General features: G+C 39.0%; 1 protein-coding gene across 13 annotated transcripts in view; it reads right to left on the reverse strand.

The window, feature by feature from the left end:
• PLEKHA7 (pleckstrin homology domain containing A7) overlaps positions 1–22,665 on the reverse strand; it is a 154,170-nt gene that overhangs the window by 63,828 nt on the left and 67,677 nt on the right. For 11 of the 13 annotated variants that reach the window (XM_080975027.1, XM_080975026.1, XM_080975025.1 and 8 more), the window contains one exon: positions 7,365–7,448. The exons of the other annotated variants lie outside the window; for them this stretch is intronic. In XM_080975027.1, coding sequence (XP_080831153.1) covers positions 7,365–7,448 — 84 coding nt within the window. The remainder of the gene's footprint in view (positions 1–7,364; positions 7,449–22,665) is intronic. 13 annotated transcript variants of the gene reach the window in all.

The raw sequence follows: 22,665 nt of genomic DNA on the forward strand, positions 1-22,665 counted from the left end.
GCAGCCTAGAAACTGGAAAAGCAGCAAGTGAAATAAATGCCTTTAGCTACCAAGTCTCTGAATGCCAGGAGATAGGAGACAAGTGTGTGATTTCCCGCATTCATATTTGTAAGACTGATCATGTTGCCTCTTCATTTTTCCATTAACTATATCAAGGCTCTTGATTTTTCCTGCAGATATGAAACCATCTGTGAAATATTTCATTTTATAGAATAAATATAAAACTAAGAATTTCTACTGAAAGGATAGACAGATGAGAAGAAAATTCCAGCCAACTTAATGATGGCAAGGGTGGAATTTTAATTTAAAAGAAAATTTTATTCCAATTTCTAATAGTGGAGTGTGGTTTTTTTGGAAGCTGAACAGTACAATTCACTGACATACAAAAACACAAACCTGCCCTATTTTACTGAAGGAATGTTAAATATAAGATCATGTTTACCTTTATGTTCAGGGAATGAAAGCAGCTAATTCTTTAAATGGAATACTATGAACTTTTATGAAGGATGAAAACTCAGCACACAGTAGGGGAGGAGCTTTCTAACTGTTGTTATAGCTCATTACACTTAATAAATGGCACATTTTAATATCACATCTATATGCTAAACACGATGAGCATACTCAGCTTCTTCCTTTGACATCTGCCCATTGTGTTTTCCTTGCTGTGCACAGAAAGAAAAATAGGACTTCTTATTTCACTTCCTACTATGAAAGTCAGTATCTGCCTCTTTACAAGGTCAGAGGTGGGTGGGTGGGTGTTTCTTTTTCAGAGCAAAAAAGCTTGCTCCTCATGTTTCAGAACTAACTTTGCCATGCACCACCACTAATCTACTAGGGAAGTAATGTTATGCTGACATTTCTCATTAAAATCTAACCTGGTATCTGTAGTAGTGGTGGTGGTGGCATGCCAAACCAGCATAAATGAGCAAGCTTATTCAAAGTTCGTATAAATTATCTGGTATGGAACTGTTTAAAATATTTGACTGAATAAATTACTTTTGTCGTGATCATTGTAAATACTGGAGACAGTAGCAGCAACAATGGCCTGCTTCCGGTTCAATGATTAAGGGGTTTTCTCAGGACGGTGGAGGGTGTGTATGCTGTGTCCTGTTGGTGTAATGCTGGTGGCACTCACCCTTCATCTGATAGGAAATGCTCCATGGGTGGGGACAAAATGGGGGGGGGGGTTGAGGAGGGTCAGTTGAGGAGTGAGAAATGTCCCTATTTTCATCTGAAGTATGTTGCAGGGTATGGTCTTTAGTGTGTCCAATTTGGACATCATAACTAACAATGGTCAGAGTAAAATTATTGATTGGTGTTTTTCTTTTAAAAAAATTATTATTCTTTGGTAGATTTGCAAAAAGAAAAACACATACCAATAAATAAATTTTAGAAGATGGCAAGATTAAAAGCAGACACACAAAACATTTTTCAAAAAATCAAAGAAAGCAGCCACTACAAGCTGCCTAAGGGAGGAAGAAGAAGAAGAAGAGTTTGGATTTGATATCCCGCTTTATTACTACCCGAAGGAGTCTCAAAGCGGCTAACATTCTCCTTTCCCTTCCTCCTCCACAACAAACACTCTGTGAGGTGAGTGGGGCTGAGAGACTTCAGAGAAGTGTGACTAGCCCAAGGTCACCCAGCAGCTGCATGTGGAGGAGCGGAGACGCGAACCTGGTTCCTCAGATTACGAGACTACCGCTCTTAACCACTACACCTGACAGCAGCAGAGAGGCAACGGGATGCTCCCTTGCCGCCGCTCGGGACAAGTGCCAGCTCCCCCTTCCTTGAGCTCGGCAGCGGCAGCACTGGCAGGGGAAATCAGAAGCCAAGATGGCTTTCATAATTCCAGGACTGACCCTGGAAAACAGGGAGACTTGGAGAATATGAAAGACAAACTAACCAGAATTGCCTCAAAATAATGGTTCGCAAACCCATTTCTTGTTGAGTTTCATTGTTTCAAAACATGGTTTGGAGGCAAATCCAGTTACCATTGTTTGTCTGATCTGAATGTTGTGGAAAACTACAGTTGGATTACAAGACAGGTGGAAGTGCATGAGCCCACATGGTGTTCCTGATTGCCAAGAAGTGTTTTGTGCCTCACATTTAGGTAGCCCTTGAGCAGGTTCAGACAAACCTTGGCTTCCCAATCATAGTTTCTTTGGAAAAAAACAGCATGTTTGGATGGCACACGAAGCCAAAGGCCATCACCTGTTGTTCCCTGAACGAAATGGGAGTGCTTGAGCTGTGATCCAGAACACAGCTTTTGCACATTATGGTTTAAACAAGCCTCCCCTCCCGCACCCTTCAGATATTTTGAACTACAACTCCCATTATCCATGACCATTAACCACGCTGGCTGGGACTGATGGGAGCTGTAGTTCAACAACTTCTGGAGAGCACCAAGTTGGGGGAGTTTTAAACAAGCCGTACAACTTGACTTAGTGTCATATGTGCCAGTTACATACAAAGCAGAAAACAATGGTTTGAGCAAACCATAACCTGCCTGCAAATTAGAATTGGAAACTACCAGTTTGAATGTTGTTTTTCAGTCCAGTGTTGTACAAGCAAACCATGGTATGCCACAAAACCAGAAGTGCAAGAGCAAAACTCATCACGTAAGTGGGGGATGAATGGGACTGAATCAGCACAAGGTTCATTGCATCCTAGCTGAAGAATGGTTGTGCTTGATTAATATTCCAGTAATGTAGTACAAACTTTCAAGATCTTTTTTATATCATGCAGCTTTATTTTCATAATAAATAAATGGGTCATACTCAGAGTAGACTCACTGAAATCAATGGACTTACACTAGTCATGTCTTTTGATTTAAGTGGGTCTACTCTGAATTTGACTTGGTTGGTTGACTAACTGACTAAGGTGAAAAGGAAAGAATGATATGTCAGTATCAGCAAACACATTTTGCTAGCTCTGCATATTAATTAAAAACCAAACCTACACAGCAGTTTTTGAACAAAGCTATATGCCATTATGCCACGGGAGATTTGGTTGTTTATGTCATAGAAGGGGGCCAGGAAAAACAAACAGAAAACAATGAAGTATTATTTAGACTCAGAGGAATAAAAGCAGTTTAAAAGGACAAGGTCTCTGGAGGACAAGGAAGATGCTCAATTTTGCCAACAGAAAAAGGTTGCCACATTAAGTTAATTATCTGTTGCAGAATCAAGTCCTAACACGCTAGTTAACAAAGTCAATTTTAACTGAACACATCTATTTAATAAACCTTAATTAGGGTTTTATACATTAAGAGAATAAATTTTCACTACCTTCACAAATTATAGACACATGTGAGAATAGATGAGTGCATTCTTTTACATTTAATGACAGTTGTCAAAGCCAATTTTAAAATAAGTTACTTTAGTCTTTTGGTGTACATAGGCTCACATGCAAGTAAAAACATGATACATTAGTTGTGCCAGAAGTAACATGCTCCTTACAAGTGTTAATTTAAAACAGTTTCTTTGCTTGCTAGGATCTATCCCCATTTTTAAAAGGGAAAAATACTACAGCTTAGAGAAAGTGTCAGAATATGGAAGAAATGTATGCATGAATGAATGTGGTGGGGTTTTCTGTTTTATTTTATACCAACAATGACTCCTATTCATCTAAACCAAAGTGCTCATGCCATACTAATTTTAAAGCATCAGACAACAGAGTTTGTTAAAAAAAACCTGTACAATTTGTAAATGGAAAAAGAGGACTCAAATTAGCAACATAAAGAACAGAAGGTTGAGTCTAAGAGCACGGCTGAATGCGGCTATACTGTGCAACATATTGGTGCACAGAAACCTTACAACTTCTTATCTACCTTTAACACAGCCAAAGGGGAGCTCTGACAAATTGGCTGTCCTGAATGTTTCTGTGGCTGTCACTGATATTCAATGAAAGAATAAGTGAAATAGGTAGGTAGCAGCAATTCTTGGGTCATTGTTCATTATTTCTCCTACAAAAGAGCAACCTATCAGACGAAAGCAGCTAGTGAACATGACAATCAGCTTCATGGTTTCATTCAACCAGGCACAGGTCGGCCTCCAACATCTACTTGGGATTAATTATATTTTTAGCACCCAACTGTTAAACTGATTCCACCCTTCAAAAAAAGGCAGTTTCATTAAAAGATTTTGCAATATTAGATGCTTGCATGTGCACTATTTAAGAATTCGCTTAATTTTTATTTATTCTACCTTGTCCTTCCTCTCACAATATCCCAGGGTGCCTTAGAACAATGATCAAAAGCTAACACTAAAAGCAAATTACAGTGGTGCCTCGCAAGACGAAATTAATCCGTTCCGCGAGTGTCTTCGTCTAGCGGTCTTTTCGTCTTGCGAAGCAACCCTATTAGCGGCTTAACGGATTAGCGCTATTAGCGGTTTAGCGGCTATTAAAGGCTTAGCGGCTTAGCGGCTTAGCTGCTAAAAGGCTATTAAAGGCTTAGCGGCTTAGATAAAGGGGGGGGGAGCGAAAAAAAAATCTCAAGACTCGCAAGACATTTTCGTCTTGCGAAGCAAGCCCATAGGGAAATTCGTCCTGCGAAGCAACTCAAAAACGGAAAACCCTTTCGTCTAGCGGGTTTTCCGTCTTGCGAGGCATTCGTCTTGCGGGGCACCACTGTAATTCACACCCCACAATTGGTATGGATGCCTTCCATTTAGACTTTGTAGGAAGGCTGAGTTTCAGAAAGTGGAAGATTCAGAGCTCTTTAATAATAGTCTCAAACAAAGTTTATGACCTTTTTGAATAATTTATCTTATATATTAGCATATGCTATAACAGTTGCTGTCTTCTTTTCTCTACATCAGAGGAAAAAGATATTTTTAGTATTTTGCTATCTTATTCATTCACTGCCAAGAGAGAACATAAGTATGGTGATTTACATAAAGAATTCTATTTGGCAAATAAACACTTTGAAAATTATTATGCTGTCAGATGCATCTATACCCAGATAATACATTTGTCTTTCTCTGCTAATATCTGCACCATTCACACACTTTCCATTAATTAATTTCACTGGAGTTTCTGTGGCAAATTTCCTGATAGATTGCACTCAAAAGTTTCTTTTCTGCAGTTCCTTGCTAAATCATAAAATCAAGGAACTGTACAGCTGGAAGGAATACAAACCTTCATAGAGGTTTTTTTATTTTGCGATAATGATCTAATTTCTGACTTATTTATAGCATTTTTTCCCTCTGTGTGTAGCTTCACCCTCAGTCTCCGCTTTTCCAGATTAAATATACCCAAATCTCTCAACCATTCCTCATAAAGGCTTCGTTTCCAGACCCTTGATCATCTTGGCTGCCCTCCCTTCCAGCTTGTCCTTAAATTGCAGCACCCAGAACTGGCCACAGTATTCCAGGTAGGGTGTGACCAAGGCAGAATAGAGTAGGATTTTTACTTCTGTTGATGCATCCTAGAATAATATTAGGGGTTTTTTTTACTGCTGCAGCACACTGTTGACTCATGTTTGATCCTTTTCAGATACACTATTAGCAAGTCAGGTGTCCCCCATATTATATTTGTACAGTTGGTTATTCCTGTCTGATGTTTGTTTCAATGGCAATTCTTTTTGTTAGCCTTGGCTCAGTTCTTCAATCTGTTAATGTCACCCCAATTCTGTCTTCTGCGGCATTAGCTACTCCTCCCAATTTCATCATCTGCAAATTTGATGAGCATCGCCTCAATTTCTTTGTCCAAGTCATTTACAAAGATGTTGAACAAAGGGCCTAGGATTGAACCCTGCAGCAAAACCCTAATTGCCACTTTTTTCCAGGATGACGAGAAACCAGAAAGCGAGTACTCTCTGGGTTTGGTCAATCAACCAGCTACAAATTCACCTAACAGCTACCTTGTCCATCCAAAATTTTACCAGCTTCATCGCAAGAATATCAAAAAGTTTCACTGAAATAAAGATACAGGTAAAGATGATATCCTTCCTCCAAAAAGCAACCTTGAGCCTTTCACATTTTCAGCTAGTGAGAGATCTGAGAGATGAAAAGAGGTATCTCTAGGAGTTCTGGCTGAGTTCACTGGCAGTCATTGTCTCATTATCAATTTTTAACATCTTCTGCCATCCCTATTTTATCAATCTGTGGTATACTGCAAGCCTTCTGGATAGGATTGTCACACTTCCATGCCCTTTCAAGTGACTAGAACACGGTGTGAAGCAGTATGTGAAAGACTGGATAAAATTTACTATATGAAGTATATCTTGTGTTTCTGGAATAAATGGTTTTAAAAAGAGACCTATATCAAGTAATTGGTCACTAGCTAATCAGCTGTTGGACTGAAATACTAGATATTGACTGTGACTGTAGAACTGTAGGAAAAGTTGCAGAACTTCAGCAATTAATTGTGGACCAAGCAAAGTTATTAGATGTGTTTCTGTAGCAGCATTGAAGTGATATGATCTCTCTCTATTTATGGCAAAGCTCCAAGGGGCCACATGCCAGTGGTGGGAAAGGCCAGAGTCAGAAGTGGATGCACAATACAAATAAAGGTTACCTTTGTGCAGCAGACGAGTTTTGACACACACTCTAACACTCCTTGCTATCATCCATCTAGGCAAGCAAGATGCATTGTCAGTGTTCAAAGGCATATTCCATACAAAAACACTTAGGGGAATGTGGAAGATGGCAGTTGAGTGTTGTGGCCTGTAGAAAGAGGATGTGGCCTGGGGAGAATCCCAAAGGTCAGACAGAGAAGCCTGGATTTGGCCCTTGGGCTTGATGTTCCACAGCCATTATTTAGATCTATGTGAATGAACCTCAATGAGCCTTGACAAACTTCAGGATTACTAGCTCCTCCTTTCCCCTCTCCTCCTCCTGTGCAGCCAGGAGAATGACTTTCACAGAGTTTAGTTTCATTTTTAAAGAATCTTGGGGTAATATTATTTTAAACCAGGCATCCTGGATTTAAACTAACTCCATAGTTTCACAGTAAGGCTGTTTCATGGTTTATGAAGCTGTAAACTACCTAGACTGTTTTAAACCAGGACCCTCAGGTTTGAATGCAATGCTAAGCAGGGATTCTTAAAAGTGAAACTAAACTTGGCAGAATTTCTTTTCCTGGCTGTGTGAGAGAAGGAGGGAAGAAGGAGGAGCACGCAGGTTTGTGGGTTTGCCCTGACCATAATCTTTGACTTCAGAAAAATTTCTGATTCTCTAAAGTTACTATTTCTAAAAAACTTTTTAGTATCAATGCAGAAGGTAAGTTTGCAGTTGGGAATAATGTTGATAAAGAATGTATTTTAGTTGTACATGTTTGCGTTTATCTTGCAACACAAAAATTCAAATGTTTACAACGCATCCTATTTTGTAAAAAGTAGTAAGACTGATCAATCTACTTACTCCTCTTGTAAAATAAACTCAACGTTTTCTGGGGAAAACTGGCCAGTCACAGGATGCCTAAATGTTGTGGTCTGCTGGTTGTGGCTGAAAGGAAAATCAGAATGTAATTTAATACCAAAGCAAGGACAACTCTGAGAAAATTACAACTTTTCAAAAATATTTGCTCTGACCAGTTGCTGATCTTACAAAGAGATCATATTTCCTGCAGTGCAGCAGGAACATTAGATCCTTTTATCTCTTTTGTCACAGGCTTATTGAATCTATGAGAGATCTACTATCCCATTTAAGTCCAAAATAAGGACATCATTTGTTACATACACTTCTGATATTTAATAGAAACAAAAAAAGTCTGTTTCTATCATCACCACCAAATGCTTGCTCCCATATTGAACACCAGTTATATTTTTTTTGTACAGGCAGGAGAGACAGAGTCTTGTCTCAAAAAAATAAACAAACATTCCAAGAGATAAATTCTATACCACACACTCAATGTTATGCTGTACAATCAGTACATAGAAAGTAAGCAGCTCTAGCAATAAGAAATGTTGCTGTCAACATTTATTTCCCCAATATAGTTTTGACTTTTACTGAACAAAATTTAAAACTAGCTAAAGCTATTGTACAAATGATCTCCACTGATGAGACTGGTGTGTTATTGACCTATAATGTAATCTGAGGGAAAGTTTGTCAGTGTTCAGTAGTACTGTATAAGGCTCTCCTATGCTTTCATAGCCATTCACAATTGTATTCTTCCTACAAAGATATAACCCTAAAATGATACTTGTGAAGAAGGAATCTCCTAGTCCCTGAGCTGGTATTTTGGCATTTCTTGAACTCTCTGTGGCAGAAAAACTGAAGGGACTTTCGAAAACAATTGGCCTGGTCGCTTACTCTTCAAAGAAAATAATTGGAGAACATCACACCAGCTATCTTTAAGCTCTGGGGCATTCCTAAAGTAGGTCTTTGGATTCTGACCATACTGCCTATTTGCATGAAGCATGTTTTTTAGACAGCATATGCATGAGCTGTGTGACGGGTATGCAGCCCCTGTGCACAAATGGGAACAAACCAGAAGGCCACAGTTAATCATAGCTGTGCAGCATATAATACAGTGGTACCTCGGGATGCGAACAGGATCCCTTCCGGAGCCCCCTTCGCATCCCGAACAGAACACAAGATGCAACGGCGCGTCGGCACATGTCGTGTTTCACCGCTTCCGCGCATGATGTCATTTTGAGCGCCTGCGCATGCGCAAGCGGCGAAACCTGGAAGTAACGCGCTCCGTTACTTCTGGGTTGCCGCGGAGCGCAACTCGAACACGCTCAACCCGAATCACATTCAACTCGAGGTATGACTGTAACTGAGAACTAAGGTCGGTAGTTACTAAACAAGTCAGGTTTAGTAAGCCACCTTTAAACCACAGCTTTATATCCTTGCTGGTCTTGAACAAATTAGCAAGTTCCCTGAGTTAGAACATAACAAGAAGTTCTTCTTGTTCTTCCTGGCTTGTTTCTCCGTTCGTGCAACAACAAAGATCGTGAGAGTGCACGGCTCATAGAGATCATCTGAATATATCTAAGAGGGTGACAAAATGCATCCAGAAAAGCTATAAGCAAATAGAAGAAGAAATTAAATATTCAAAGTACGCTATGTAGCTAGCAAAACCTGTTCCGTATCTACTGGAAACAACAACAGTAAAATCCCTCCAAATACCAGCAATGGAGATAGTTCCATCTCTTTAAGAGCTATATTTAAACAGTCTCTAACAATAGCTCTTAAATAAAGCACCAAAAATGGCAATCAGTTCTGCCTAAATTCCTTCACTGGTCCTCAAAATATTTCAATTAGCATCCTATACTTTGAACAGCTATTTAATCTGGTTGAAGTACATTCCAGTAAGATACACCTGGCTTTGGAGGTCAGCTGTTGCTCTTTTCACCAGCAAGCGCTATTCAAATTCTGTCCTTTCCCGTGGTTAATTATTCCTGCATGGCTCAAGGTTAACTGCTAAATACCTTTTTAACAGGACTCAATAGATTGCTGAGTATGGGGAAGAGAAGACTTGCAACTGGCTGCATATTTCCATGTCTGGGCAGGTTAAATCAGACATAACACAAAACACCTTTTCTCTACACATTCCTACACTTCTCTTTTGTCTGTTAATTAGCTTTCCAGATATATATCAAAAAAGTTCCCATTTGATTTTTTTAAATGCACATAAAAATATGTAATTAGATTCATAATTTTGAGATCTTCCATCCCAGGAGTAGGTACTGTATTGAAGTTATTAAATCACCAGGAGCACACACAAAATATGTGTTGCAAATCTATGCAAACAGTAATTTATAACGTGTTTATCTATCACAACCAAGCTTCAATTATTTTAAACTATAAACTCAAAATTTACAAGGGCTGGGATCCAATATGCTACTTTAGGCAATTCCATTATATTGCCTAAATAAGGTACTTGAGATACTTAATCCCTTCTTCTATTTGCTTATAGCTCTCCTGAATGCCTGGGAAAAGTGGAAGGTGAAAGGAGTTCTCTTATTCATGAAAGAACTACTCTGGATCCAAGTCATTGTCTTCAGTAATATACACAGCCTGACAATATATTAAATATATGGATAAATTATAGGTATCTTTGACAAAGTACTGGCTACTGTAATATAGTAATAATGTATTGATGAGCAATACTGGATTGATCAGCTGTTTAACTGATCCAGTTGAATGTCTAATCTGATGAACTTGCATGAACTTAATTTTTAGACCTTAAATTATAAAATGCAGGTTCAATCCCCAGCATCTCCAGATAGGGCTGAAGAGTACCCTATCTGAAATCCTGGAGAGCTGCTGCCAGTCAGTATACACAATGGTGAGATGAACCAATGGATTCTCACCTCAAATTCCCATTAAAGCCATGAGAAAACCAGGAAGACGTATGAAACCAACCCACCTTTTGCATAGGGAGGCCCCACCAAAAACTCCTCTATTCCCTGGCTCTCACCCAGGGTAACAGAACGAAGAGAGTGCCCTGCATGGCATGACCCAAAGAGATGATACCCTTAGAGATCTCATCCTGAAAAGTTTGCCCTGCTGCTAGGCACTCTGACACCCACAGTGGCATTTCCCATTGTCCCCGAACAAAATGCCAGCCAGAGCGCTCCTAAGGAAGCACCCAGAACTAGCTCAGTTGATTAAATCAAGAGTTAGTGTCACTTCCCTTCATACCCACTCTTGAGCTGTCAGAAAAGTTCCCACTGCACTTAAAGTGCCATTAGTTCTCAGCAGGGCAGATGTTTCAAGAAGGGGGGGGGGAATACAAGGGAACAGTCTGCCACCCCAGCTCAGATGCTACAGCCTCTGCTCCTCAGCATCAAAGAGGCACCAAAAGAGTTGCAAGCTGTGCCTTTCCCCACCCCCACCCAAACAGAAGCCAGAGCTTTCCCAACGACTAGCTCAAGTGTTGCTGGCCAGGAAATTAAGGGTTAGTGTCATGTCCCATTTCTCCTCTGACTAGCATTTTTTCTTGGCTATACGAGAGATGATGCCACTGCAGTAGAAAAAGGTGAGGCTGCAATGAATAGTCGTCATGCTAGCTATAGCACCATGTTTGATGGAATTGAGCAGAATAAAAAATGGGAGAAATTTAAAACTCTTCCGTATACAGTATTGTATTATTTAGCGTTTATTTACAGAGAACTCTGCAAATTAGGTAATATTTCAGCATTCTCTTGATTTAAATCATCATCTCACATTACGTGAAGGTTAATTTATCAGACACTGAAAGACGTACTTTGTTTCATATCTACTATAAAAATGAAAAAAAAATTGCTATAAACAAAGAACACTGATTGCTTTGGTATATGACTCCAGCACTGCTTTGTTTGTAAGAAATATTTTCCACAACACGATAATTCAGCACTTTGATTAACCACCAGCAACGTAAAGTCTAGAAATCTAGACTTAAATCAGCAAAACTTTAGGGAAAAAACATCTTCAAGCTAGATCACACCAATAAGTTTTTCTTTCCCAACTGAGAAAAATGATTTCATTGGCTTAAAATTTAAGATAACTTAATGGAGTTCACAGAAGTGACGTTCCCCTTCTCTCTTCCCTACAGCAGCCCCCCCATGCCCCAACCCACATCTTACAGAAGGCCTCCCCATTGTCCAAGGAGGATTTTTGAGGAATGCAAGTGACTGTTGGGGAGGGGAAGGGGAAAACATTATTGCCATGACTTTCCCTAGGTTAACTTACGCTAGGATCCAAGTCAGTAAATTTTTGAGTGCACTATACAGCACGTTAACAACAACAACAACAACAACAACAACAACAACAACAATTTATTTATACCCTGCCCATTTGGCTGGGTTTCCCCAGCCACTCTGGGCGGCTCCCAACAGAATATGAAGAAGAAGAAGAAGAAGAAGAAGAAGAAGAAGAAGAAGAAGAAGAAGAAGACAAAACAGCAAACATTAAAAACTTCCCTAAACATGTTATCTCAAAGAGTTGTCAGTTTATTTTGCTTATTTTTTTCAAAAAAATTATACACTGCTTGATTGTTTAAAAAACCCTCAAAGTGGTTTACAAAAGATAAAATAGTAAAATCAAGAAAAATTCCCAACCTTACTTTAAAACATACAAAAGTTAAAAGTACTAAAACAGACTGAAATGACCTCAACTTTCTAAGCATCTGGGAAGGCTTTTCTAAACAGGAATGCACCAAAAAGAGCACAGTGAAGGCGCCTGCTTGATCTCAATAGGCAGAGTCCAGTTTAGTTCCCAGTCACATCAAAGACAGGAGGTGAAGGTTGTCAAAATAGGCACCTTCCTTTTTCTTCTTAATCAGCCAGCATTTAATAGTGCATTCCTGTGCATACCGACCTCAGAAGAAAGCCTCATTAGTTCAATGGGGCTTATTCCCAGCTAAGCATGTAGAGCAGAGCTTTCCAAACTTTTCATATTGGTGACACACTTTTTAGATGTGCATCATTTTGTGACACAGTAATTTAGTTTTACTAGCAAACAGGAGCTTAAACTAACCCCTTTCCAGCCCCGGGAGGAGCACAGGGAGCATTCACGCAACACACCTACACATTGCAGCTGACGCACTGTTTGGAAAGCACTGATGTAGAAGACTAGGGGTGCTTAGTTTACCATATATTAGCATGGAGAAACAACACCTCATACTAGCATAAGCTTTTATATTTTACTATCCCCATATTTATTTACTTAGACAATTTAAATACCATTTAACATAAAAGAACAGTTTTCCTGCAGAGGAGGAAACGGGTCCAGAATGAGCTGTCATGGCCCACTTGCTCCACTGGCATGAAGTGGAATCTTTCAGAGGGGTTTCCTGAATGCTGGAGAACCTGAACCTCACTCACCAGATTCACTTCCTGCCAGCTTCATTGCTGGTCAAGAGCTGGAGTTCTTTTTCCAACCATCCAGGGAGCAATGGAAGGTACACATAGGGCCTTATAATTTACATTCCCTCCCCTCTGCAGAAAAGCAAGTCCAAAGTAAGTCCAAAAGTTTGCTTTACAAGAAAAAGTAATCAGCTTTTCTGTTAGTTTTTCTCAGTTAAAAGAATGGGATCAAGGAGATTCATGAGCTTTGCAGATCTAGTTATCAACTGGACTTTTCCTGCTATGGGGTAACCGCTCGTTTCCAGCTTCCTTGTTCTGAACAACATCTACAAAGGCAAAAATGAAAACCAGTCTCTACCATTCTGCCTGGATCTGGCTTTGCAAAATAGACATTTAACTTATAGAATCCTGTAACTGCACAAGTACATGATATTTCCTTCAGACCACCCTAGGATAAAAACAGTCTGGTTTATTAGCCACATTTTCCCCATCAATTTTTAAAATGGAACCTTTAATAACAAACAAGTTACAGAAAAGGAAATGAAGGAAAAATTAGTTTTAAAAAGGTAAGTTGTCGTAATTGCCAATAAAGAAGTATAGGTTATAGCTATGTTATTTACATACCAAGAGGGAAAGGATGTATGGCCTATAATTACAAAGGGTTTCATGGACTAAATTAAAACAATTCCAATGAGAAGATAGAAAATAACCTTGAACTGTACTAAATCCCCACGCTCTCATAGACTCATGATACTTCTTGCATTGTACATTTGCATGCCATATGATTATCCCCTAAGCACAAACCTAATTTTCCATGTTATCGCATTATGGGGTTGTCAGTTTAAACCCTCCATGCCTTTCATGCTCAAAAGCTTTGTTGTGCTCATGCTGGTGGCAAACAGGTATCGTTGGGGTTTTATGTAAGGAATTGAGGAAGCCCCTACTCATTGCTTAACAGATTGAAATATATGTATTAAATAATAATTGTTAAGACCCATGCGAGATGGTGGAAGCTGAAAACTGTTTTCATGAGGTTCTGAATATTTTAAAGGAACCAGCTGTGGGTGCAAGTGTAGGAAGTTAATTAAAACTCAGCTTGATGGGTTAAGTTTTCCAAAGGTAGTATTCTTGTTAGAGCTACAGAATAGTGCCTTTGTCTATCATAAGGAGCTAATCAAAAGAAATGAAGCAAAGGGAACTCCCTGAAGTTTCTTCACTCTCCTTACTTCAGAGACCTGAAGGAAGTCTTCCTTCTTTCTCTTGAGCTAGCACTAATAATTTTGGGGAGTTTAATTTTCAAAGGAAAAAGTTGCTGTTTCTGAGAAGACAGAAGCAGTTATTGAAAGCCACAAAAATGCTTTCCAGAATGGAAAATTCACAGGATGAAAAGTCACAGCATAGCAAATGCTTTGTCAAGAAAGGAAACACTGGATAGCACAAAGCACCACAGATCACTTACTTTAAAGTGTAGTTATCACAAACTGCCTTGAGTAGGGCAGTTTTGCACCAGTGACTATTCCTCTCCCCTGCTGCAGCATCCAAACACCTGAAATTCCTAACTTTCCAGTCCTCTGCCCCAGAAGAATTATGATCATGGTCACTACAATAATATATCTCCTTTTTTGGAAAGCATAGTGTCTGGTGGTTTCTCAGTAGCATGGATGAGTGCAAAGTCAAAGACTGGGATGGAATTAGTGTCAGTCTACTACAACTGCATTCTGTATATATGTTTTGAAATAATCCATCAACGGAATAATTAGCACAGTCTAGATCTCAACTATTGGATCAGCACAATGTTGGGGAGTTGTAAAGAGAACATTGTTTGCGAGCAGTTTTCCATGGAAAGTGGATTAGAGCTGGATGGCTCTACTTTATTTGCCAGGATTATAATACCATTTTAGTTATTTGTATCACTATTTAAAAAAATAAACCTTAGAATTTGGCTATCAGACCATACTTTCTGGACACTGTGGCTGTTAAATGAGAGAAACTTATTTTCATGGAAGAAATGCAACAAAAGATATATCCCTTACACCATTTACTACGCAGAACCAATTAGTTCACAACCAGCTCCAAGAGTTTTATTAACCAGCGAAGTGTCATATGTCAACGTTTTAGTGACTGATTAAGTGTGTGTGTGTGTGTGTGTGTGTGTGTGTGTGCGTGCGTGTGCATGAATGAATGAATGAAGAAAACATTTAAGAAATGAAGTCTATTGGCTTGAAGATGGTTGAGCTCAGTAGTATGGCCAGTTTTTGATTACTGGTACCTCCTCTCTGTGAATGCAAGTATTGCTGCCTAGTTTCAGGCTCTCAGTGAATCATTTCTGGCTCTATAGTCTCCTCTTGTGATGTTTTTGTCTTTTGCTTTTTGCCTTTCAGATGGTGCCCACTGCTTCTGTTGCAACGAACAACCTAAAATAGGGCAGGCTCTACCGCTGCAGAAGTGTTATCAGTACTGAAATTTCTAGTAGCATATTAATGTTGTTAATAGTCTAAGGATGGTATTTTGAGGGGTTCCAGGATATTAAGATGAACAACTTGCCTTCAAATACTTGACCAAGTTGGGTTACTGTTTGACATATTTCGTGATGGATATCACTCCAGTTGATGCCATAAAAGAAGATATACAATACAGTAATTGTAAGATTTTCTATTTATTAGTATAAAGCAAATGAACCTGGCATTGACAGACACTTATCAAACTGGCAGGTGGTTTCTATCAGCACCAGTTGGGAATAAACTGTGGTATTTTAAAAGTTATTTATTGAGCATACTTTGCACTGTCAGCTATATTATGCCAGTTTTTGTCATCTTCAGTATCAAGCAGTGATAGGGAAGCTTGATAATATACCAGACAAACAAATTTAAGCTCAACTATAAATATAGCCCATGAGCTGGAAGGCTTCTGTACTAGTCAGGGGGCAAAAGCTCATCATGAGTTTTTTTGTGAACTCCATATGTTTAGTAGTGGAAAATAGCTGATAGCCTTGCATAACTATCTGCCTTCTCTGTGTTTTCAACTATAGCCCTAAATTTACTAGAATTATACAATTGTGTCAGGAAGTTTTTATATTAATTGCCTATTAATCTTTATTGGTTTAGTAAGACTATTCACATTAAGTATACTTAATTAATTATACTCAATTACCGGTAAGATAGTCAAATGCCTTTCAGATATATTCTTCTGACTGCAATCACTTCTAATAACAGCTTAAATGTCATAAGCATTCTTAACAAAAGGAAAGGTAGCCCATCATTTTGACATACTAAGAGCTTTGATGCATATATATGCATATTCTTAACTCAAGAAGTCTTACGTGTTTTCATGAACCTATTAGTGCCTGTGTTAAAAATGCAGGAAACTTTTATTGTGAATGCAGAAGAAGATATAAATCACAACAAGATTAAGGCATGTGCAGCCTGGATGGTCTGATATCCTGATTTGTTAACTAACTCTTATTTGCAGAAAGCACAGTCTGTCATATTCAGATTAAACAGAAAATGAATTTATTTTAAACAGTGAACAGATCTTTCACATGCAGGTAAGTCCTTCTCTTAACAAACCACGCAATTAATGAGCTGGTTCATAGGAACAGGGAAAAACCTCAGTGAAGCTCCCCTACTCCTGCACAGCTGGGAAAATAACTTCTTAGTGTTTGCTTTCAGATTCACAGAATACTAGCCTATAAATATTTATAATCCAGAAATTATGGATCCAGAATAAAAAATAAATAGAAGCTGAGTTGTTGTATGAAACTTCACCTAAGAAGCAGAATGGCAATGCTTGCTTGTTTTTCCAATTTGTGAAATAGAAACACTACAAATGTATATGAAATACAAAGGGTCTTTGCTTCTTTACCTTGATCATTTTTTTAAAAAAAGCATGCATTGATTACAATTTGGTACAGTTTTCAAGTGCCAGATGTGACCAATGGGGAACTGGATGGCCCTGATGCAGATCATGCAACACTAACGACAATTTCTTACATTGTGTTTTCACCTATTGTTGTATTAATGGCCTTTCCAGAAAAAGTACGGTATGTATACTTGAGAGCACAAGTACTGAAAACATAGAGCACTGAACTCTAAACAAAATTAAGTTTCACTAAATAGTCTTTCAAATATATTCTAGAAATATCAAGTAAATTCTACACTTGAAAAAGTTCCTGAACGTTAACATTTCCTAAAATTAGCAGATGTTTAAATTCACGTGCACTCTGATCACACTTTAGTAGAAATATTCATCGTGTTCACTGAATACAATTAACATAACACAGTTTAATCCTATATATATTTGTAAAATACTCAAACTCAACAATGAGATTAAAGAAAAAAGAAAAGGAAAACCACTATGCACGAGTCATTAGCTATGAATTACAACTTCAATAAGTACCAGAAGGTGGAAAAGTAGATAGAAATCAGTTCTGTTAGAAAGGTGAATGATCTATAAATTAGCTTTCCTCTTATACTGGAAGACCAGCTAATCCCTATGACCCTGTTTGGACAGTTATATGTCAGTTTATTAAAATGAAGCCTCCATTGGATAGCTCAGTTAGTAGAGAATAAGACTTTTAATCTCAGGGCTCTGGGTTTGAGCCCCACAAAAAGATTCCGGCATTGAAGTGGGTTGGACTAGATGACCCTCTTGATCCCTTCCAACTCCACAATTCTATTATTCTAAGCATGCACAAGTTTTTATTTGTTTATATTTATTTATAAAAGTATTTATATACCACTAATTACAAGACATCTCAAGTTGCTTGTGTACTGAACCCCTTCACTACTGCCTTCGAGCAAGCTGTGATTAAACCAGAAATGCTAACTCAACCATAGCTTCCCACTTCATTCAAGCCAAAAACCTATGGATACTAACTTTGAAACAAGCCAGGAATTTAAATCAGCTTCAGAACTGTGGGGTTTGAGATCCTGGCTTATTCTGAGGCTCATAACCCTGGTTCCCCCGTTAAGATGGATGAGGAAGCATGGCTATTTAGAAACTTTCTGTTTAATTGCATCTAATGGGATGATGAAATGGACTACATAGATGGGTAAAAGGCTCGTGCACATCTTGACTAAATAACGGGCTTAAGAATCCAATACATGGTTTCCAAACACAGCTTTTCTCTGTATAGCTTTAAGGTAACTGTGAAAAAATAAATTTCTTGACGCTGAACCCATAAAACATCTGCTGCCCTAAAACAATGGCTCAGGATTTGAGTGTTTGATCTAGGGAAGGGTTTGTACCAACACCTGACCAATGAGGAGTTTGTCAGCAAATGGCAGAAAACCACAGCTAGAAATGCCACCTCTATTGGTCTGTCACACCCCCCCAAAAAAACTTTATTACCTGGGTTATAAAGGTGCCCTAAAGACATTAAAGCAAAGATTATAGGATAATACACACAGTGACTTGCGATCTCGATCAAACACAGTCCGCTGGCAGTAGGAGTACAATATGGGCATGTCTTTAAAAACCTGACAGTTCCAAATTATCGAAGATTATTCACCAAAGCCAGTGTAAATGTCTTTCCTTCTGCAGTGTTGGATGGCAGGTGAAGAGGAGTTCCCTACCAGGACAGACTTTGCTCGTGTGCTCAAGACATCGATTCTATAAAACATATTTTGCTGCACTGTGTAAAATATGAGCAAGCCAGGGTTGAACTGATATTACCCTTGCTGGTACCTTTCCCGGGAAAATCAGAGGCTCACTATGTTAGGTTCCTATTGGAAGACCGGACAAATGCTAGAACATTAGCAGTGGCAAAGTTTTTATCGGTGGTTGCAAGAACCAATGATCCCTATCTTTAAGTCTGAACAAAATGCTTGTTTAACCTGGAGGTAGGCTGTCTGAATTGTGCCTTGCTTTGTAACGATTTATTGGGTCTCTAGACCATAATAAAGATTGATGACTGATGATGATAAAACATCCAGAACAAGAAGATAGTGTCACTCTCCACAGCTGACCTACTATAATATTTTTTTTTTTAAGTTGATATTTTCATGTAGCCATGAAAGAATAAATTAGAAAAGACATGGTTGATTAAAACAAGGAGTTGCACTCTACTTGAATAGAATTTTTACAAATTACAAATGATAGTAATAAATTTCATTTTATTTAAACAGAAAGTTATTTCAAGAAAATTGATTTTAAGCAACATCTTACATGTCATCTCCATATCAGAAGGAAGGCTGACAAAAGAAATCCTAATCCTTGAAGAGGCTGCATGGCATATCAGACTAAGACTGCAGGCTCAAATCCCCACTTGGCAATGAAACTCAGTGGGTGACCCTGGGCCAGTCGCTCTTTCTCAGAGTTGCTGTTTGAATAAAACCAGCAGGAAAAAGCACTATGCTTCAAGCTCCTCGGAGGAAAGGTAGGATATAAATTTAATAGATCAAATCCAAGTTAAGATACACATCTAGTATGTCCTTAGAATGGAAAATCCCATAGTTCAAGAGAAAGTTGAGGCTGAATTCCCATACGGTTTATGAGGACATAAGGTGCTGGACTTGATAGACCTGTGGTCTGATTCAGCAGGGTTCTTGTGATGTCCCATAAAGCAAAGTGTTTAGATGAACAGCTGGAGGAGACTCGAGAGTCCAATGGACTGCAAGAAGATCAAACCTATCCATTCTGAAGGAAATCAGCCCTGAGTGCTCATTGGAAGGACAGATCCTGAAGCTGAGGCTCCAATACTTTGGCCACCTCATGAGAAGAGAAGACTCCCTGGAAAAGACCCTGATGTTGGGAAAGATGGAGGTCACAAGGAGAAGGGGACGACAGAAGACGAGATGGTTGGATAGTGTTCTCGAAGCTACCAGCATGAGTTTGACCAAACTGCGGGAGGCCATGGAATACAGGAGTGCCTGACGTGTCTGGTCCATGGGGTCATGAAGAGTCGGACATGATGAAACGACTAAACAACAACAGCAAGCATGTTAGGAAGCAATTGCATAAAAGTTTAAAATGTTATCATGCTAATCACAGCAAATTAACAACAAAATCTCACATATTTCAGTACTGTATATTGTTGTTGTTGTTTAGTCGTTTAGTCGTGTCCAACTCTTCGTGACCCCATGGACCAGAGCACGCCAGGCACTCCTGTCTTCCACTCAGTACTGTATACCAGTAAGCAAATTTAAATGACATTTTAAAGTGCCCATTATACAGAAGTCTACAGTTTTATTCTGCAAACTATTCTCAGTGAAGTTTTAATTGTACTGTACTTTTGTACTGTTTTATTGTTGTTAGCCACCCTGAGCCCGGCTTTGGCTGGGGAGGGCGGGATATAAATAAATTTTATTATTATTATTATTAATTATTCTCATTAGCACTTACTTATTTTTATATTGCCACTCAAATATCACCATGGCAACCCAAAAATCTTCTCATGATCAACAAGGCAATGGACATTTTGATTATTGCCATCCATTCTGCAATTTGAATGAAAATGTTTGAACCAAAGTTTGCCAAAAATGAAGAGGCAGTAAATACTAATCAAGATTTAAAAAGTAAAGTTGTACTCTTCCTAATAGTTTTATTCTTTGCGACTTTTAAGAAATTTGTATCCAATACTACTGTGGATATGATCTGCTGGCTGTTAACATCTGAGGGACAAACTAGACATTGTCCTCATTTACATGCAATGCCAAGCTAAATCATAGCTTAGTGCAAGTGAATAAATGTGTGGACTCCCCAAAAGGATAATGTGGCCTCTTTGCTTCTCCCCATTTTGCTGTTGTGCTGTGATGAGCTAAGCCTTTGTTTGGCTTAGCATGTCGTCCAAACCTTCGGTCACTGTTTAGCTCTCTCACACAAACCACAAGCTGTAAAACATAGGAAAAACGTTGCCTGAAGAGAGCTAAATCATGATTCTGAGTTTGGACAGCTCACCAAGCGAAACCATGGCTTAGCTCATGCAGCGCTTTCTAGTGATCTCATCTCATCAAGTGGTACATGGGCTCCTACCTCTCCACTTGAAAAGGGAGGTTTGACATCTCAGCATTATGTCCAAGGCCACACTGCAGCCAAGTTAGCCAGATGACAACTACTGTAACATGACACAACCCAAATTCCATGAACTACATTTCCAAGGTCTCCTGGCTGCTGGGCCTATGCAGTAAATTCTGTTGCTGTACTAACAGTATCTATTGCCACATAAATATAAATTTATATAAATGAGTAAACATGTGTGTTGTGTTCGCGATAAACCATATTACATCTTCTAAGGAGGCATCTGTTTGAAGTATCGAACTAAACAACCATGAAACTAGTTCCATGAGCCAAGGTGGCTTTAGACCTCACTGTCAGCATCCAGCCCCATGCTGCATGTGGTTTGGTTGTTCAGGGGGGGGGAAAAGCCATATCTCACAGATAAATATGCAGTGTCAGTAACAGGCTCTTTGTCTTGCCATGTTCAGCAAGTCAAGTGGAATAAAAGACTTGTCACATGCAGTCATCCTTTGAACCAGACAAAATAATCAATTCCTGGATGTCCTCCACACATTTTTGTAAACTTTTATTAGGAGCACTATCAGATCTCCAATGTGGTGGAGTTTGAATTGTGCAAATACTATTTATGGGGAGCCTACCAGTTATTGTGTATTGCCCTTAACGACAGCATACATTACTTTGTGGTAAATCATATTCACCCCAGCATTGTCCTCATGCCAATCACTAACTGAGACGAATATTGCTGCATTCTGGAAGTTGCATACTGATGCAAAAATGTCATGTTTTGTCTGGATGTAGCTGCATACTGCTAGGAATGCTCCACTCTTCTTAAAAGTAGCTTGTTTGCTCACTCCTCTGCAATAAATATTTATTTTCCACTGGATGTTACAGCTGACTAATGAATGCTTTTAAAATGCAGGACACTCTGTATATGGTGTTATCTGTCAGTCAGCTTTTTGAAAGAGCAGAAAAATCTCAGCGCTGAACTGAAAATTGGTGAAAGTTAGGATCTATTAATACCTGCTAGGAGTAATTTTCTCTTTTTAAATAGCAGGTAAAAACCACTTCCTCCTGTGGTTTTGTGGCTGCACTTTGTCAGGTTGCTGCCTTCCAATGAGTCAGTGTTAGGATCCCCTAGCAAGCATCTATTAGTTTGCAGTCTGCTTCTTCCATCCGCTGACCACTGCTACTCATAGGCAGAGGGACTGCAAAAAGGAACTGTAAAGAAGACAGGTTTGATAACTTGAAAGCAGGACTTCTAAGGCTACACATGTACATATTCTGCCCATAGATAAGTGATCCACACACAAAACTGTTCTTCCTATTTGACTTTGATCCTTCTTCCCTTTTGTTTAAAATTTCACTTAACAGTTCTCAGTTTCTGAATCCATGAAGGAGGTGGGGAGTATGATCTGTCATGTCCAGAAACAGAGGAAACTAATTTATCCTTCATTAATGTAGAATACGACTAGGTCTCATGACTTGGTTCTCGGGCACTGTCACCAAAGGGGACACAGGTGTATCAGAAATGCAGGTGTCTCATTAACAAAGCCAGGAGGTGGGGAGCCTTCACCAATTCATGCTGTTGGATATTTCAGGCAGTGATGGAGGGCTATTCTACAGCATCTTTTCTTCCACATACTGTATGTGAAGCTAAAGAATGGAGAAACACAGCCATGTTGGCTGATGCTTGTTTTCTCCTGGACAACAAGACTATAGAAAGGATGATTCCATATCAGAAACTATCAACCGTGTTTCAATCTTCTTAATCATTATGAAGAAAAAAGGGACACCTTGGATCTCACATGGATTAGCCTGAGTTCCACATTCTCATCTCGGCAACTTTCTTGGGACTATAGGCCAGTGGTGGGCAGGACCAGAGGGAAAAGTGTGTGGAGCAAAAAATTTTACTTTTACCTCTGTGCAGCAGGCTAGATTCTATACACACGCAAACACACACCACTCTATCC

This window comes from Podarcis pityusensis (assembly GCF_964106645.2).
Source record: "Podarcis pityusensis genome assembly, chromosome: 1".
Taxonomy (NCBI): Eukaryota; Metazoa; Chordata; class Lepidosauria; order Squamata; family Lacertidae; genus Podarcis; species Podarcis pityusensis.